Source organism: Asterias amurensis, chromosome 7 (assembly GCF_032118995.1).
Source record: "Asterias amurensis chromosome 7, ASM3211899v1".
NCBI classification, from domain to species: Eukaryota; Metazoa; Echinodermata; class Asteroidea; order Forcipulatida; family Asteriidae; genus Asterias; species Asterias amurensis.
In genome coordinates, this window is record NC_092654.1 from 23,911,329 (window position 1) to 23,928,940 (window position 17,612).

Consider the following 17,612-nt stretch of genomic DNA (forward strand, 5'->3'; position numbering starts at 1 on the left):
AAATATGTTTGTACAATGATTTTTATTTATAGTAATCAAAACCCAGCGCATTGCGGCTTGTAAAACAAAAACAAAAACAGACAATAATTTTTCTTTGACAGCAAACTTCCAGTTATTTTTCAGGTGTCTGGACCCGACTGCGTTGTTAATCCTAATTGCTAATTAATACGATTAGCTTTCACTAAATTAAAAATATTCTTCTCCCTAGCATTGATCAAACTGATAGCATTCCAATAAAAATGAAATAATTTCAAAAATTCATCGAGAACAAAAACAAAACAACGAAAACAAAATGAAGACGTAGACGGTTTAAAGAGCAGAAAAATTGACAAAACAACTAACACAGAAACACCAAAGACAATCTATGGCCCTTTTCAATACCAAGGCTTGTGCTTAATTGGGCTAAGGCTTCAACTGACAATAATTTAAAAAATGTTCGCTTTATACAAGGCTTCAAATAGGTGGATGGTTCCCAAGCTTAAGCAGAGATTTATAGAAGAAAGGCCCGCGGCCCTTTTCAAAACCATGGCCTGGGCTGCGTCCTGCCAGATTGAAACCCTATAAAGGAAAGGAAAGTTTCTAAATAACTAAAAGAGTCTCAGCCAAAACCCAAGCTCAAAGTGTGGTTTAAAAAACCTGTGCTGGGTGCTTAATCTTGGAAACAAAACCACCACAGACGAACATAAAGCTGTCATCTTTTGTGTTTGCAAGCAAATAATCCTAGTGTTAAGTGCTTTTTAGAGCCAAATGAACCACCCAGGCTTTAGTGTCAACCAAAATGAGTCCAAGATACTCGTGTTCAGTTCTGTTACCTTACTGTCTGGTGGATTCTTCAGCGAGTTATTGAGAGATGAACTCGCACTGGCAGAGCGCATGCGCACTGAGTACTGGTCAAATCAACGAGGACAAACACACAAACATATGGGTGAAAGTAGGACACATAAAAGATTAGTTTGGGGGCAGGGGGGGGGGGTGGGTAACATTAAGAATTTAAAACATGCTAAATATTAAAGGGTTTGCGATCAAATACAAAGCAAAATCACTGAATGTAAAAATGGATTTACAAGCTGGATGGTGCATGCATTTACAGGACTGATAGTTCACAGGGGCGATGGAGGAAATTGCCTCCCTATCCCCTGGTCATGGTCTTGATGCCCCCATTTAGGTGCCCTTTATAAGAGGAAAATATGCCCTTACAAGTATCAGGCCAAGGAGGGTAAAAGGGTCACCAAACTCCGATACTTTTAAATCTTCCTCAGTTGGGAAAGCAGGAAATAGGGTCACTGTCTCCCAATTTATCCCATTTGGGATACATTTACATCTCCCTCAATTGGATCCCTTCCTTCCCAATGAGGGTGTAAATGATCTCTAATGGGAACAAATAAACACTCCATTGGGTGACAACGACAGACAGCTGATGTGCAGTGATCACAAATTCACAAGCGCTACTGTGGGGTGTTTATACAACAATAGTGAAAACTGCCTTTTCGTAAACACAATGATATTTTGTTTTTTAAACCTGGTGAATTTGTGTGGTGGTAAGAACAGGTTTCCCCTTTGATGATTGCTGCACTGACGAGTTCTTGTTGGGGTTCGTTAAGAGCTTAGCTAGCTGGAATAAACTGGTGGGTTTCTGGTTAGTGGGCAGGGGGATGTGATGAAGTGGTGGGGAGGGGGAGGGGGAGGGGTGAATAAGGGGTAGGGTTGATCAGATAAAAGGCTCAATTTGATAACAATGATGATGATGGTGTTCAATTCTCATGACAGTGATGTCAAACGACATAATGACAAGTGATTCAAACTCATTTGTATGTACAATTATTATATCAATACTTTCTGACAATAGACTGTGCAAGTCTCGCGCGTATTCGAACTTCCTGGGGAAGTATTTGAAGAAACAGAATCACACATGCGCAAAAATCAATATGGTTTGGGACCAACTTGGTCATGGAAGTTTGAATACGCACAAGATTTACACGGTTTATATTTCTGGTGTTTGTAACATTAGAAATGGATGCCAAAAAGATACAAGCATCTTACTGGTGGTACTACAGTTCTTAAGATTATCAGCTCATGTACCACTCATCTTATGTATAGTTATATTGAATCCAAAGTGAGGCTGGAAAGAAAAATAGGCTGGTACCCTTTTGTCTTAGTTTTGCTGTAGGGGTTGTCAGTATTAGTTGTTGCTTAATGCACATATTTTTTTTGTTCAGGGAAACGGCAGCAAAGATGATGATAGCTTGATAACCGAAAAAGAAAAAAAAACTTCTTTTATTCATTATATGCCCAGGGTGCATAGCCAAGTATTGCTAATTCTTTGAAGATGGCCCAAAAATGCCCGCAATTTTAGAGAAAAATGCTCAATTAGTAGCAATTTTGGCAAACTCCTTTGAAGATGCCCCAAATTTTTCCAGCAACTCTAGAAAAATGTAACTTGACATACCTTGCCAGTTCCTCCTGATACAGATAAAGCCCTTCTGCTTAGTAGCCTGGAATCTGTCTCCCCTGGTGGGTAACACATTGAGATTCAAATACAGAGGTTATCAAATGCTACCAAAAACACAAGACATTACTTGCTTGGAATAAACTAAACAAATTCCTGTTACAAAATTGTACAGACTGACACATTTGGAAATAAGACACCATTTGGATGTTTGTGGATGTTAACAAATTTTTGCACTGGAACTGGGTATCAAATATCGCTACAATAGCATTTTGCATCAATTTAGTGTAATACTTTTCACATGCAAAAAGATTCTATCTACCAACAAGAAAAAATTTTGTTGTGTCTGTTTTTTTTCTTTCGTTTAATTTTTTTAAATTTTATACTGTGCCTTTAACAACCAGCAGGGTCTATGTGTGCATTACAAGTCTTTATTATTATTATTATTATTATTAATAAAATGAGTGCATTGCAAAACTGAATTTGAGCTTAGAGACCACCTTTCACAATCTCTCCAAAGACAACAACAGGCTCATGAAGTCAAGTTCAAAAAGGTTAACTTTTCAAAGCACTTAAAACAAGCGCTTTTATAAAGACCTACATGTAGCAGCCTGAGAAACATACATCAAAACTGCAATCAAGACGGCGTGTAGCAATGGATTAATCAAGCCTGCATTAGTAATTTATTGATTCCCCAAAGAATGAGGTTTGATTCTTAGGGCCATGACACACGAGGCAATTTACAGGCAACCAGTTCCACGCAATTTACAGGCAACCAGTTCCAGGCAATTCTCATGAAGACGAACACTCACATGTTAAAGGAACACGTTGCCTTGGATCAGTCGAGTTGGTCTTTGAAAAGCGTTTGCAACCATTTGTTATAAAATACATATGATTAGAAAGATATTTTAAAAGTAGAATATAATGATCCACACAAGTATCACTCGAAACTGCGTGGTTTTCCTTTTACCTCGTCGACTAACACGGTCGGCCATTTATGGGAGTCAAACTTTTGACTCCCATAAATGGCCGACCGTGTTAGTTCGCAAAGTAAAAGGAAAACCACGCAATTTCGAGGCATATTTGTGTTGATCATTGTATTCTACTTTTAAAACATCTTTCTAACCATATGCATTTCATAACAAACGGTTACAAACGTTTTCAAAGACCAACTCAACCGATCCAAGGCAACGTGCTCCTTTAATTTCCAAATAATTTTCTTAGGACAGTAAGATAGTGATAAAAAAATGTAATGTACTTCATAGATTTCCTTTTTGCATGCAGTCACTACTGAAGCCGATAATATTAATATTTATTTCTATATATTTTTTTTTTAATTTCTGAGGTAGATAAAAAGTACAATAATGCACATTAAGTAGGTAAAAACATTGCCTCCAAGTTGCCTGTAAAAAATGACCCTGTGTGACATGGCCTTTAGGAAACACACTCATCGTGCAAGAAATAACTCACCACATCAGCAAAGCCAGGCAAGACAGAGAATTGAAGCAAGCAATCACGATAAGGAAGGAGAAAAGGGGGGTGAGGAAAACAATTATCACTCAATCAATGTGACGACAAACAAACAAAGCAAACTTAGTTCACGTACAAATCAAGCCGCTCAGGCTACGGCTATTGGCTGATTCAGCGATCCAGCCACAGCCATTACTGAAGCCGATAATAAGCCATTTACGAGTTAGATTTGAATGTCTGGTACAATGACTTGCTCAGTCACAAGTTACCACTTAAATTTGAATTCCTCAAAGAGAGTTGTTATTTCGCATGATTCGAAGCAAGTTTATTACGTAGTTATGTATCGAACAGCAAACATCTTACACAGTCTAAATGAATCTGCACTATTCACAATGGTACCAGGGTTTGCTTATCTGTAGGTTGCTATACAAAAGCTTGCCTGAACCATATGACATACTGTATCTGCTGTCTGATGAACTTTAATTTAAGCAGTAACTTGTCATTGTATCCAACAATACTCAAATCAAACTCGCAAATTGCGTAGTGGGACATGGCCATACTAAGAGAGTTCATTGTGAAAACCGTGACCTGTAAAATGGGCACAAAGTCTCAAAACATACACACATGTACAGTGGGCACAAATTGTGTGAGTGCATAGTCAAAGAGAAACACGTGAACATGCTCATGCTTTAACAAGCTTTAACATTACTGAAAGACATTTCTAGCCTAAAGTTGGTATACTACTGCAAAACAGTTACAGTTGCATCGCCCGGTTTGTTGCCAAAATGCTCAAATTTTCTCAGACTGATCTTTGACTTTGAGTATTTCAAATCTGAAAACCTATAAAACTTCCTGAGTATGTCACAGTGTACTAAATACCGTAAATTTTTGTACAGAAGGCTGCTGGTATCGTGAACAAAGTTACCTCCCAACGGAAAATTGTTTTTGCATCTTTGAACTAACAGTTATTCTGATGGACTATTTTGTTCAGAGCCTCCAATGAAAACACTAACTTTAAAAAACATCAATTTGGCAAAACAATCGGCGATGCAACTTAAACAAAAACATTTAAAAATCAAAATTCATGCTCTACAATGTATTCGAAAGGGAAATTGTTATATTGTCATTGATTTCTATAGATTAATCCCTAGTGATCCCTTTAATGTCACTTCCCAGTTTGTATCGTATTCTGGTCGTGATCCTTGACTTTGCGGCAGTAAACTTCAAGACTGTGGTTATCCAAAACAAAGATATTGAGAAAATAGGTAGCTCATTTGGTAGAGCGCCGGAATGTTAATCTAGAAGTAGCAGATTCAAATTCCACTTAAGTCAACTTATCTTTGTTCACCCAAAAGTTGAATAAGAACAAAATGTACAAAATAATAACTAATTGAAGCAACTTTTTTTAAGTCTGCGCCAGAGCTGGGTATTAAGCATCGAACTAGAGGGCGCACTAGCCTATATAGTCGCCCCGGCATGCACGCAGGCGCCATTTTCTAAGTTGACAAAACTGGCATCGCACAGCGTGTGTTTGTGCGGCCATTTTGTAAGTTGACAAAACAGCATCGCGTAGCTATCAATAAACACAAACTCAAACGTGTGTTTCATATTCAATGCGCGTATAGAATGGCACGCGCGTGTCTCCTTGCAGTCCCGTCACATTTGTGCAAGAAGCATCACCAGTGCGCCCTCTAGTTCTCATATATAACTCTATGGTATTAAGAGAGTTGCAACATGAAGGGATTATTTTTTCATTCACAGGGTGGCTGGATGCCATTTTTGGTCCAAATGCAGCACAACCCAATGGGCAGACTCGTTTACTGGCACCCTGTACTCAACAATGTAAGAGTTTTGTTGAACCTCTCTCTAAATACAGCTCTGGTCTGTGCTGAAGCATTAGCTTAAGACAGTAAGGTTAAACTTGGTAAGGTCTAACAGCTTATAGGCCCTCTAGCAATAGCCATTAGTCTAACTTAAAGCATCAGCATACTAAACATCTAACTTGCTATTCAGTAAGTACTGAGAAGTCAATATTCTAGAGAGGTCACCGCTTTCAACACAATAGCTGTGAACACTTTTGATACAGGACCCACGTCACACAGCCTAAGCCGGAGCTTAAGCCATCATTTTGAAAACATAACTCACCATCTGCCGACACGTTGCTGGTGATACTGTTGCCTCTGAACATTTTTCGATTTTCTTGAAGAAGTTTTCTGAGGGGAGATAAACATTTAAAAAACCTAAATTACAATTTAATTCGCTTATTTCTACATCAACAAAGAAGATATTTGTGTAGAGTAATAGAGAAGAAAATATGTGAAGGGGTATTTTCAAAAAGTAGAGCTTGTCAGATGCAAGCCCCCTCAGTAGCTTTTCTGCACTTTAGAGTAGTTTATCCCTGTGGCATGTTGTGGCCGAGCAGTTGAGAGCAACGGACTCAAGCTCTGGTATTTCTGATCAACAAACTTAAGTGTAATACAAATCACAATCGTAACATCCAACCTACTTTGCATCTTCAAGCTCTGCGTGTTCTCGTTCAAAAAGTCTCTTTAGGTTTTCAACGTGGGATATCATAACTTCAGTTGCTTTGCTGAGCCGTCCCTCCTAGAGTCGGGGGAAAAAATGGAAAAAGATGAAATATATTTCTTTCAACTCTGCTCCACCTCGTCAAGAGGAGAATATCCCATCTCTCATTCAATGAAAACATTCTCACCACTGCACTCCTAAACATTCCTTATTTGTCTACCATTCCCTGCTCACCTGCTGGACAGCCCCAAAGCCTTCCGCCTTGCTTGACAGTCTTAATGAGGATGACTGTAGGACCTCCACATGTTGCTTTATCTTACTGATGTAATCCCGAGACACTGTGTCTATGCTGCTCAAAGGCTCCAGCATCTACCAATCAAATATAACAAAAATGTAAGCAAGATGATGTGGAACTGTTATTGAAGTCCCTTCTCTGTTGGATAAGTGTACTGGGTTCTATATCCCAGCTTTACATATTCAAGACTGTGTGGATGGTTTGAAAAACATCTTGGTGGGAATGATTGAAATACTGATCGGCACCATGCAATACGTTCACACGATTGGATAAAGTAAACAATTAATTAGCCCTCTTCCTTTTAAACCAAAGTCGCAAGAAGAATTCAACAAAATTGGGGATGGACAATGGCTAATTTACTAGAGCGGGATTTGAACTAACGACAACTCTGATTGACACAGGGATGTGATAGGCTGCTGGAAAAAAAACCTGAACTGTGAATGTGCAAAGCATGAGAGCATGCGAGCACGAAGTCTGCTTACACGCAATTATCTTTGGTATTAAAAGCCCTACATTGCAATGTGGGGCATGTTTTTATCTTCAAATTTTAATTATTTTGATCTCAATTATAAATATGGAGCAATCACAGCCCTGTTGAGACTTATTTTAGAAGAGCGACAATAATCATTTCCAATGGATTTACATCATAGACTTTAACTATTATTGATATAGGTCGATTCTTTCGTAAACAAGAAGAGGTGACCATGAGTTAATAAAGGTCAGGGGAAATGGTCAAATCAACATGCCTATAGGTCAGTGTGTCCCAGCGCCTTGAGTTCAGGTGCTGGGACCAAGCAAAAGCTTCCCATTTGAAGGAAGAGGCAATTATGGTAATTAATCCAAAATTAATGGCCATAAAAACTCACTTGTTAAGAAGCACTATTGAGAGTGTGTAACATTTTGAGAAACGTTTTATGCATGAAATGTTTCTCAGATTCTGTATTCCATTCACAAATTCCCGAGTTGACAAACCACTCCAGATTTTCCGCGATTGTATTTCTAAAAAACGCTACCTCCTTTCGAAATGATCCAGATTTTCCGCAATTGTATGTTTAAAAAACGCTACCTCCTTTCGAAATGATTTTTTTTTTCACAGTTTAGTTTTATTGAACATTATATAGAATAACAACAATCAAACCGTTCCAAAAACCAAAGGTGAACTCTGCCTTTAAGGACACAAGGCCATCACCAGGAACCGTCACCAAACCACACTTTTAACAATACCAGGAGTTGAGTCAAGTGCACTGGACCGCTTGGACATGACACTTTCATTTCACAATGAAAGTAATTTAATTTAATGTGTACAAGATATACAGTCAATGCACACACAAAAATAGAAGAAAAAAAAACAATGAAAAATATCATGCATGAGTAAATATGTTTGCTAAAAAGGAACGCATGACACATCATTTACAAGCCAACCCCAAGTTCTTTCCAGAACCAACACTACTCCAAAGAGATTTACACATGGTGCTACCACAAACCTCACCTGATTATTCTTCCACCATGTAAAGTTTCCATTCTAAATTTGTGGCAACACTTTGGGTTTTAACTTCATTTTGGAGTGTTGATTTTCCAGTGGGACATGTTTAAAGTAACATGGACTTAGACCCCGTAATCGATCAGACCCGCAATTTTGAGAAAAGGGCGATCACAGGGCGATCAAGCGTAAGTGGGAACGCGTGGGCAATCAGGATCAGACAGGATCAGACCCCGCAATTTGATCCACCTCAGGAGTAGGATCAAAGCGGGATCTGATCTCGAAAGGGCGATCAATGTCTAGTGGGAACGGAAAGGGCGATTTGACCCCGCAAATTGAGGGCAAACATCCGTTCACAAAAGGTAGGTCAACGCACGATCATACTCAAGTGGGAACGCGACTGCGATTCACGTCCTTTTGCGCGGTCAGGATCTAGTAATTGTGGATCCAGTGGGAATGCGGTCTTGACACATAGATACTTTGTAATAAATCAAAGACTCATCAACTTGTTTTTCTTGTGTTTAACCCTGTTCACATTGCCAGGCCAATCCAAGAAATAACCCTGAGAGAGATGTATGGCTGTTTCATGGAACTTTGCAAGGATTAAAAGTCAACTGAATTTTCTTAGAGGGAAATTTATCTAGTGTGAAGTAAGCTTTTGTTGGTTCTTTGAGTGGAGGGGGAATTAAGATCCATGGATGACTTGGTCACAACTTACTTGTAAAGTTTGTAGCAAGCCCTCTATCTCTCCATCAATATTCTTCTCAGCCAAGTCTCTCTGTCTATGATGAAGTGTGACTCGTTTCTGTAGCGTGTACTGGTTAGCTTTGAAGGCTAGCTGAAGGGCATTGAACTTTTCTTCAATCTCATTCTCCGTCAGTGCACACAATCTGTCAGACAATGAAAAAGATGATCCTGATTTGAAAAAGATGATCCTGATTTAAAGGTTGATTACTAAGGAGTGAACTTACCAGGGACTCCAGAGAAGTAGACTTAACAGGGCCTTGGACAAACTGTAAACAGAATTGTCTCTGCTTACAAAATGTTATTTTTGTTTATCTTGTGTTTACCTATTTTAGACAATAAACGGCTTGCAAAAACACAATTAACTGCCTCTTACTTGGTTGTGTATTTAAAAGTTGGCATTTATAGGCTCTTAGAAATGGGTAAACATCTTTGAAATGTAAACTTTGTTTAGTGCATCAAATGACAAAATAAAAATCTCCCAAACTCCAAAATCTACCTTGCGGCAGTAGAATAAATAGAAACTTCTCATACAGCTGCATTCTGAATATGGTTGACCCAGATTTTAAACTAGTCTTTATTGTACATGAACATATGGTTTTAATTATGTGTTCCTTTTTAAATGTTATTATATAATACTTGGTTTTACCTTTATTTGGCTGTTAATATCTTTCAATATCTTTTTAACGTTCTCAGTCATTTTCTTTTATATTAATATTTGTTTGTAGCCGCTGGGCACCAAACAAAGGTTGTGCTTAGACGTCTCCCCAGGGTAAATAAGAAATAAATAATATATAGATAAATTAATAAACATTGATGCTTCACCATGCAAAGCCTCTAAACCCATGCAAGAAGAAACTTAATTGAATTATACAAATTCATTGAAAATAAATTGCCACGTTGATATTCACAAATAATTTTGACCCACATACTAATTTTCTAGTAGATTTGACTTCAGTTAACATTTCTTTATTTTTACTGAGCCAATTATGAGGCGTCAGTTTCTTTCAAATGAAATTGACGCCAGCAGAACTGAAACACCATCTGGGTTAGAAAGCAGACAAGGACAAATCAATCTGTCTATAGAGCTTGAGCTGGCGCTGTTAATTATTCACAATCAATTAGTTCATTCTTGTCGCCAATGTTGTAATTAACATCTCTTTTGAAATGGTGTTCTGTCTCCATTGTTAATGGTTGTTCATTATTAATAATTCATATTTTAAAGAGTACAGACAGGCTACTACATTATTTTTAAGTGATGATGAATTTTGCATTGACAAATCCATTTGGGAGGATATAATAAAAATAAAAAAATAAAAAACTGAAATCACATCAAATTAGAAAGAATATCATGCTTGTTAATATTTCAACCTACAGCCTGGACCTTGGTTTTTCATATGCCCCATCAAAAATGTTGGAAAATAAGTTTGAATGTCAAATAAAGTATCACATATGTTTGTTTGTTTTTCTGTTTATGTTGCAAACATAAATTCTACCTACAAATATTATAAGTTGTTATAAATGAAAGAAAATAGTATACAATATAAAAAAGTATAAACAAAATAATTAAAATGCAAAAACTCACTCTTTGGAATGTCCGACTTTAAGACCCAACTTCTTCAGGACTGCATCCGGTAAGAGTGCCTTATTATCAGTTGTAGGCCCCTCGTTACTCTGACACCCCTCTTTATCATCATCAGTGGTAGAGTCCTCCACTAGTTTCAATCTTTCCTCTGGGTCGGTCAATCCTGTCAGAGGGGTGGGATTAGATGAGGTAGTGGTGGAGAGGGTGGTGGAGAGGGTGGTACTGTCACGATGAGGTTCTGACTCAGTAGCTTCTGTCAAATCTGGCATAGTGAAGAGCATGTTGGACTTCCTTTGGAGTTTGTGTTCCTTAAAACAAAATACACAAAAGAAGAGTTAATTAAAATAATACAGAATAGCCGAGCACTGCTAAGATTGTAAATTATTGCTTTATATCCCCCTAACAAATGCCCCAACACCCAAACAACAAATAAACAAAACAACCTAAATAATAAAATTGGAAATATTAAAAGCAATTAAATTGCAAAGTCACAAGTTACCATTTTCATATTTTGTTTGGGTGTGTGCATAACCACAATCATCGGTACACTTTTTGTCACAAACACCACCTGAACAACCAGTTAAATAATGAGTAACTCTTTGCAGATCTTGTATTCAACAAACCCAATCACTTTATATTCATCATTGACACAGCGATTGTTAATTGATATATAAATAACATTGAGATAGCTGCTACATCAGTAGTTTTCTAACTGTTGTTCATAAATGGACACGTGTACCCGTGATTGTGGCTGTGCAGATGAGCACTGAATCTGGGGAAAAAGGTAGACTGAAAGAAATTAGTCCACAACTCAGGCCTGCTACTTTGATGGGATGTGAACCAAAGACCCTGCATTATAGAGCAGATATTTCAACCACTATACATGTAGACCACCAAGCATACCCAATGACACGAGACTATTTCCAATACAGTAATTAGCATCAGTGGTTTCAAACTTTTGTTCATAAAATTGACATGTGCACCCATGATAGTGGCTGTGCAGTTACATATAAACTGATTGCTGAAACTGGGGAAAAAAGAAGACTGAAATAAATTAGTCAAAAACATAGGCCTACTACTTTGACCAGATGTGAACTAAAGACGCTAAAGCATATATTTTAACAACTAGACCGCCAAGCATATATTACCTAATGACAAGAGGCTATTTCCAATACAGTAATTAGCAACAGCAAACAATTTAAGAGATATAATCATTTGCATTATAAATAAAGAATATTTTGGTTTCACCATACACAAATATATGATAAGAACTGAACAGTTCTACTTCAGTCTTCCTGAAGTTTATTGTTAAAAATACACCAGCATACTATCTATTAAGTTGATATTTGTTTGTGATAACCACAGCCACATGGATGTGACGCGCACAGGAAAGATCAAGATGGAACAATGATGAAGAGGCCTTCCTCCTGCAGTGGAGCGACATAGGCTGAATAGAACCACAGCCAAAGTTAAACTTGCACATCGTTTTTTTAAAATCAGTAATCAATATTTTATTTCTGGATAATGATCGGACTACAAGTTGATGCCTTCTTGTTTGCCACAAAAAAACTAATAGTTCAAAGCAAACTTGTGTGCCCATACTCACTGCCTTATGGAGACAAATGACAAAACAGAAAAGGAAAGTATAAAAGGTCTCCATAAGGAAATTCTAAAGAGTTTGTGCTCCACAAAAATGTTTGTGCATGAAGTCTATGGGGATATGTTCAGTAAGTTCATCTAAGCACATTGTAGTCATAGCTGCACGTTTTGCTGTTACTCATAAATATACTCAAACCAAGTTCACCACTCACATGACTGAAGATGACTCAAACACTTGAGTTCTAAAGTGAGAATCGCCATAGTGAGTCACATCTTTGGGTGTTATTCCGAAATCCTGGGTATTTTTTATTCACGAGATACGCTTGTTACAGAGTCTAACAAATTCAGTCAGATGCTATCCTTTTCTATAGGAGTTTAAATGAACAGAATCCTCATATGCAACATCATGCATTAGCATCTGTGTTCAGACATTGATCCTCACATAATCCGCCATGCTCACTGTCTCCTCTGAAAGTATCACACTTTGCTCCATCCTACCTCCACGTCCGGCACATTTTCTGTCAGTTGGTATTCTCGATTCAAACAAACAAAACAACCTCGCCAAAAGTTCCAGTGACACAACGCCCCAAAAGACACGGGTAGATTTTTCATGTTCCCCTTGCACCCACATGCACAAGATGACTTGATATCGGATTGATTATTTACACTAAACACCGCTGCGAATAAATTCAACGAACAACTGACTGTGACCTCTTTTTGTACGCCTACCTCAGAAAAGAATCAATGTCAACACTTCATTTTGTCAGCTTACTCTAGAAATATTTATATAGGATTAAATGTGGACACAAACACTGAATGGATTGGACTATTGGGCAGCCTACTGGTGGGCAGGTTTTTTGCTTTGTGCAATTACCCAGGCACTTCAAATAAATAAACCATAAGGTTATAAGCTTCCTAGATACCCTAAAGTGAGTGCCTAATGTCTGTTGATCATGGCGTGCCCTTTTTCTTTTGTCAAGTTGAAGTATCAAATTGACGGAGGGCCCATTTCATTATTGGTCTTTTGATAATAATCAGCGACAACTGTCCTTCAGTGGAATTTACATTATAGAAATTGATTCTACATGGTTTTGCTGTCATTATAGGGTTCATGTTTTTCTGAATTTTACTCTATGCACAAATAGTTTTGGGTGGTAAAGTGATTGCTTGTGGTACAAAGTTTTTTTTCGATGATCATTAGAAAAATTGTTGGATGGAATATCTTACTAATCACTAAACAGTGTCTGTTTTAAAAAGTAAATACTATAATTTATGGTGGCCCTGACGGGACACAGCCAGTCGTGAATATTTTTGCGACGTCGTGAATATTTTTGCGACGTCGTGAATTTATTCACGACAAGTCGCGAATATTTTTGCAACGTCGTGAATATTTTTGCGACGTCGTGAATTTATTCACGACAAGTCGCGAATTTTTTCACGACTAGTCGCGAATTTTTTCACGACAAGTCGCGAATTTTTTTACGACTAGTCGCGAATTTTTTCACGACTAGTCGCGAACATTTTCATGACGTCGTGAATATTTCTGCGACTAGTCGCGAATGTTTTTTCAGTAGCTTGAGTGTGCAATTACTGTATTCACGTTGACGGCTTAGTAAGACTAAGCTGAAAGCTGTCCCGTACGATGATGGATCCGGAGGAGAATTCCGACTCTTGCAAATCGATAGTGGGTTATTTAAACAAAACTAACGTTGACGTATGGCCCTTACGGTAGGCCTACGAGGCCTGACGTTATAGTTTTACTAGTACTTTAGTAGGAGTAGGCTATCTTATGCTAGGCAATAAACGTTGGCACTTTCACTCTTCAGATAAAACATAACGTTATATGTCACCCGAGGTAAATTTTACAAACAACCCAATGATAAGTTTAATTATAATGTGTTGACAATTTCAGCAAATAAATTTGACAATTTTTACCTGAAATGTTAGAGCAATTTGCGTTGTTATTTCCAACTTGAAACGCGAGTTCGTTCCGTCACGGCAGGGTGCAACGCATCACGTAATCCCCCACCAAGTTTAACTGAAAGATTAATCCTTTGGCATTCAGAATTATTTGGGTTTGGAGTAATTCAACCTTGAAAACCCCCGAAATATTGATGAAAGTCAGACACTGTTTTTTCGAACTTCGATAACAATTCTACTGGATAAAACATGGGCCCCATACACATAGCTGAGTGGCTACAATCTTCATAGCTTGGCTCTCTACGCGTGCCGTGTAAGAATTACACACTCAAGCTACTGAACAAAATATTTACGACTAGTCGCGAATTTATTCACGACTAGTCGCAGAATTATTCACGACGTCGTAAAAAATATTTGCAACTAGTCGTGAAAATATTCGCGACTAGTCGTGAAAATATTCGCGACGTCGCGAAAATATTCGCGACTTGTCGTGAATATATATACGACGTCGCGAAAATATTTGCGACTAGTCGTGAAAATATTCGCGACGTCGCGAAAATATTCGCGACGTCGCGAAAATATTCGCGACTAGTCGTGAAAATATTCGCGACGTCGCGAAAATATTCGCGACTTGTCGTGAATAAATATACGACGTCGCGAAAATATTCACGACTGGCTGTGTCCCGTCAGGGCCACCATAATAATTGATACTGTATGATGAAGCATGAATTTTCTATAATTTTTATTAATTTTGTTATTTTGTTTTGAAAAATAACCATATTTTTGAGTGAACTATACAAACTTATATGTATTGTGACTCCCCTTCCATTATTATCACAACACATATGACAGGCATAATATTGGACCTTAAAAGAAAAAAGTATGAATTTTTTGATTGAGTACAAAGGGTTGACCTACAATTATGTTTGAGGCTTTGACAGATTTTGCAGACTTTTTTGTTTCCTGAGGGCAAAATAATTATTGAAAATCAGATTAAAGTCAATGGACTATTTTGCCTGTTAAGAGGGCCACTAATAATCAAGTATAACCTGCGTTTTCAAACTTTATGCTCGGTCAGACTTTTGGAGTATCAATATTCCTTACCTCTCTTAGTTTAGCCAGCGGCAACACAGGCTTCACAACCTGTGGCATTTCAGCCTGGATTGGTCCAGTCGCCTTCAAGATATCAGCTTTGATGTCAAACTCTTCAACCTCAGAGTCTTTACGCTCAGACTTTGACTGTAGTTTGTTATCCTCTTTATCAGATTCACCCTGGAGGAATACAAAGACAGAAAACTTGCTTAGTATTTTCCTTTGACCCCCCTCCCCCTAAATCCATTGTCCCTGTAATGAGCACTTGCTCAGAACAGCGTAAACAATGGAAATTTACCTGGTAAGTCTGCTGCCACCCAGCATTCCAAAGTCTCACATTAAATGACTTCAAGTTTCCAATTAGCATAAATCAGATCAGCAATATGGAAACTAACTTCTCTTGGCTGTCTGGAATAAAGTCTAGCAGCATAAATAACCACAATGGTAATACAACCCCTAGACTTTTACACACTAACTATCCAGGGCTATGGAGTAAGTGAGGAATTCCGGACATGCCCTGGCCTGATTCTATTGCTACTTTCTGTTGATAGTTACAAGAGTAATTCAATCATGTGGATTTAAAGTCCATTGTCAACCTGAAGATATTCTTTGTTTGATACCAACTGGTTCAATTTTACTCGTGAATAACAACAGTAATTAGCAATCAAAGAGAAACTCAAATCAGTCACATTAATCAAACAAAGAAACTATACAAACCAAAGCTCTACTTCAATGTTTCAAACTTGAGAAAGTAGTATCGTTATTGTTTCTTTCACTGTGATCAATATAAAACAAAAGATAGTGGCCCAATTTTTTGAATCTATCAAAGTCTTTCTTGAAGGGTTATACCATAGGTTATTTTGTTGGTAAGCAGTTTGCAACAGCTAATCCTATTTTGTACACAATCCCTTCAAATATGGATAGTTCTTTTGAAGAGTTTTTAAGGATTAGCAGAAACCCTGATTTGATGGAGGACAACCCTGGTCTGCGGTTACTTGACCTTATCAATTCTGCATATCGATAACATTCACACAGCGTAAGAAAGTGAAACTCTATCTGTGTTATTTAATTACCACCAGAAGTTGGCAATCACTTGTAATTCTTCTCATAACAAAGGATTCTAACTTGCCTCAATAACCACATACAATCAGGGTTATTTGAGGTCATGAGCTAAAATGACCTTAACATAACGAACCAGTTGGCATAATTCAGGGTTGAGATTGTATGAAAATGAACAATCCTGAAATTTGAAAACAGTTTCCTCTTGGTGTGGTGGTGAAAGTTCTGTATGTACCGACTCCTATTAAAGCCCCATATCATTTCATCCACACATCTGAAGGGCAGAGCCTTTTATCTAAGTGAGTTAAATGTATACCTTTGGTTGTTGGACCATCGATTGTCTTATAAATGTGGTACATGTATGCAAACAATAAAACTAACATGTAAAAATTTCATTTAAAACAAAAAAGGTGGTAGCATTTTTGATATATCGCCGAATGTCCCTGCAAGAAGAATAATCCGTAATTGGAATACACAAGCTGAGAGAAATGGTTCTCAGATTCACTTTTGGGGCATAAAAACTTGTGTAACTTTTTGTACTTTTATAACCACATTACAGGTGAAAAAAAAAAAAAAAGTTTTTATTGCCGTTCATTTTAAGAGTGACTACCAAAAGTATTCCTTCCCTTTAAGATGAATCTTAGTGCTTTAAGAAATCGAGCAGTAGTGCAAAATTCCTGCATACAATGTACTCGCCTGTGGACATTCTGTGCAAGAATCTATACTTCCTTGTCCACCCTCCTTAACATAACAAACCAAGTCTTTCTTTTATGACTCAAGGACACATCTTTGTCAAAACAAATCATCAATCTCTCCTTATACTTTTAGCTGTGTGGGTGTCATTTTCTTTTATCAACAGTATGATTTATCTTTCTGGGGTAATAAATAAACAAGTATTAAACCAGTAGGAAAACTTGCTATGATTTGATTTTTAAAATAATTTTGTGTTGAAAAAAAACAAGAATTGACAGAGCAGGACTTGCTAAGAACTGAGCTAACTAGCCCTAACGTCAGCGATTATACCTATTTTGTACACACATCAAAAAAAATATTTAAAAAATAGGGAAAACGCCAACATTATGGCTAGATGATAGCTCAGTTGGTAGAGTGCCGGCATTTTAATCTAGAGGTCACAAGTTCCATTCCCAACCTTGTAATTGTTTCTTTTTTTCAACCAAAAACAATTATCTAAATTACTGAATTCAAATACAAATGCAAATTGAGTTTGTTAAGGGAGAAAATGGACTTTGAAATCACTTTTTACAGCAAATAAATTTGATAATCGATAGTTTCAGATTAGTGAGAGCAAAAATTTAGAGTTCTGTAAAAGTAAGCCAAGTTAATTCACAGACCTTTCTTTCCCCCAATAAATTTCTGATAGTTTCAGTTTTAGTTT

The 17,612-nt window shown here is 37.5% G+C and overlaps 1 protein-coding gene across 21 annotated transcripts in view; it reads right to left on the minus strand.

Moving 5' to 3' along the window:
- LOC139939424 (uncharacterized) overlaps positions 1-17,612 on the minus strand; it is an 88,111-nt gene that overhangs the window by 10,013 nt on the left and 60,486 nt on the right. For 10 of the 21 annotated variants that reach the window (XR_011786306.1, XM_071935308.1, XM_071935315.1 and 7 more), the window contains 8 exons: positions 15,170-15,337; positions 10,547-10,854; positions 8,936-9,107; positions 6,677-6,811; positions 6,423-6,520; positions 6,062-6,129; positions 2,447-2,508; positions 813-887 (listed from right to left, as the gene is read on the minus strand). Coding sequence is in view for 20 of the 21 variants with exons in the window: in XM_071935308.1 (XP_071791409.1) it covers positions 813-887; positions 2,447-2,508; positions 6,062-6,129; positions 6,423-6,520; positions 6,677-6,811; positions 8,936-9,107; positions 10,547-10,854; positions 15,170-15,337 (1,086 nt within the window). In the remaining variant the exon portion in view is untranslated. The remainder of the gene's footprint in view (positions 1-812; positions 888-2,446; positions 2,509-6,061; positions 6,130-6,422; positions 6,521-6,676; positions 6,812-8,935; positions 9,108-10,546; positions 10,855-15,169; positions 15,338-17,612) is intronic. The other 11 variants (XM_071935319.1, XM_071935317.1, XM_071935316.1 and 8 more) reach the window with 3 other exon arrangements.